The 1,199-nt window shown below is 44.5% G+C and overlaps 1 protein-coding gene across 1 annotated transcript in view; it reads left to right on the top strand.

The window, feature by feature from the left end:
• Nucleotides 1-637, top strand: part of T265_12106 (hypothetical protein) — a gene marked incomplete at both ends in the record, with an annotated part of 17,813 nt that extends 17,176 nt beyond the window's left edge. Inside the window, one exon of the mRNA XM_009179089.1 lies at nt 491-637. Coding sequence (XP_009177353.1) covers nt 491-637 — 147 coding nt within the window. The remainder of the gene's footprint in view (nt 1-490) is intronic.
• Between the last annotated feature and the right edge of the window lie 562 nt (nt 638-1,199).

The raw sequence follows: 1,199 nt of genomic DNA, 5'->3' as shown, positions 1-1,199 counted from the left end.
TGAACCCCCATTTCAGACGATCAATGCAATCACTACGGCTTATTGTGAATGAGCAGGGAAAACGTGAGACGAGGCTGGTCGTGCGAGGGCCAATGTGTTGGTAGATAGGCTGTGATTTTCGTTGCCGAATAAACCAGTCATACGTTAGCCTAATGGCATCTGTGACCTGTGCCCCAGTGCCTACTTGAGACTTCCTAGACATAAAAACCTTGTTTCATGTAACGCACAAGCACTACAATCGATTATGAAAATCGAAGTGCCTATACAATACTAACTTTGGTACATAATCGCGAGAACTCGAGTAACCAGTCTTTGGAGGATAAACGTTTGTAATAGCCTAGGTGCAAAATCGTGCATTGGGGAGGGTTAGGACTTTAAGTATTGGTTGATGTTCGACAGGCTGATTTTCTGCATAGGAAGCGTGGACCAAGATAAGCGGTGGCTTTGCATTCAGGTTGAGTCAAATAATCTACGTCTGGTAGTTTTCCAGTGGCCAACGGAAGGTCAGGACGGATATGGTCTGCTGACCGCTACTTTTGACCTTCGACCTGACGCTATCGCCCACGGACAGCCACTGGAGCTCACCGTCGCTGGTCACATGAGCAGCGAAATAAGGGACATGTTTTCAATCAATTGAAAAAGGTTCGTAACCGATTGATAACCCATCCTTTGGGCTTGGCTTGGTAAATAATCGGTAGTTTTTATTTGAGCAACGTTTTGTTTTTGACACAGAAGCTTCATCAGGCCATGTAGTCTATAAGGCAGGCCAGGCGGAGAAAGAACCAGTAAGACCTTTTCAGATTTTCTTGGTTGGTCGGTAAGTCGGATATGATAATGCATCCCAAAGATCCGACTAGCCGGTTTCACTAGGAGTCAGTTATCTGCTCTGACCTTTGATTGTAATCAATGGTAGTGCAGAACTCAATGAAATCTGTCTTTGAAAACTGCACAAACGGGGCCCATAGTTGACCGTCCTAACCGAAAACGACATTTTTGGGTCGGTCTGATCTTGTCTCGAGTAGATCATCATTGAACATAAAAACCAATGACTTCATAGGAACATTGTTGAGCTTGACTTAGTCATAGAACTACCAAAAACCAACTACATCCCATTTGCGGGTGTTCCACATGCGAGAAACTATGTGCCGTAAACGACCAAAGTGAAGAAACTCGCACTCATTTCGGAAAGTTGGAACAAA

The sequence above is a fragment of the Opisthorchis viverrini genome, assembly GCF_000715545.1.
Source record: "Opisthorchis viverrini unplaced genomic scaffold opera_v5_854, whole genome shotgun sequence".
In the NCBI taxonomy this organism is placed as follows: Eukaryota; Metazoa; Platyhelminthes; class Trematoda; order Opisthorchiida; family Opisthorchiidae; genus Opisthorchis; species Opisthorchis viverrini.
Note: the sequence above shows the minus strand (reverse complement) of the source record. Positions and strands in the feature narration are given on the sequence as shown.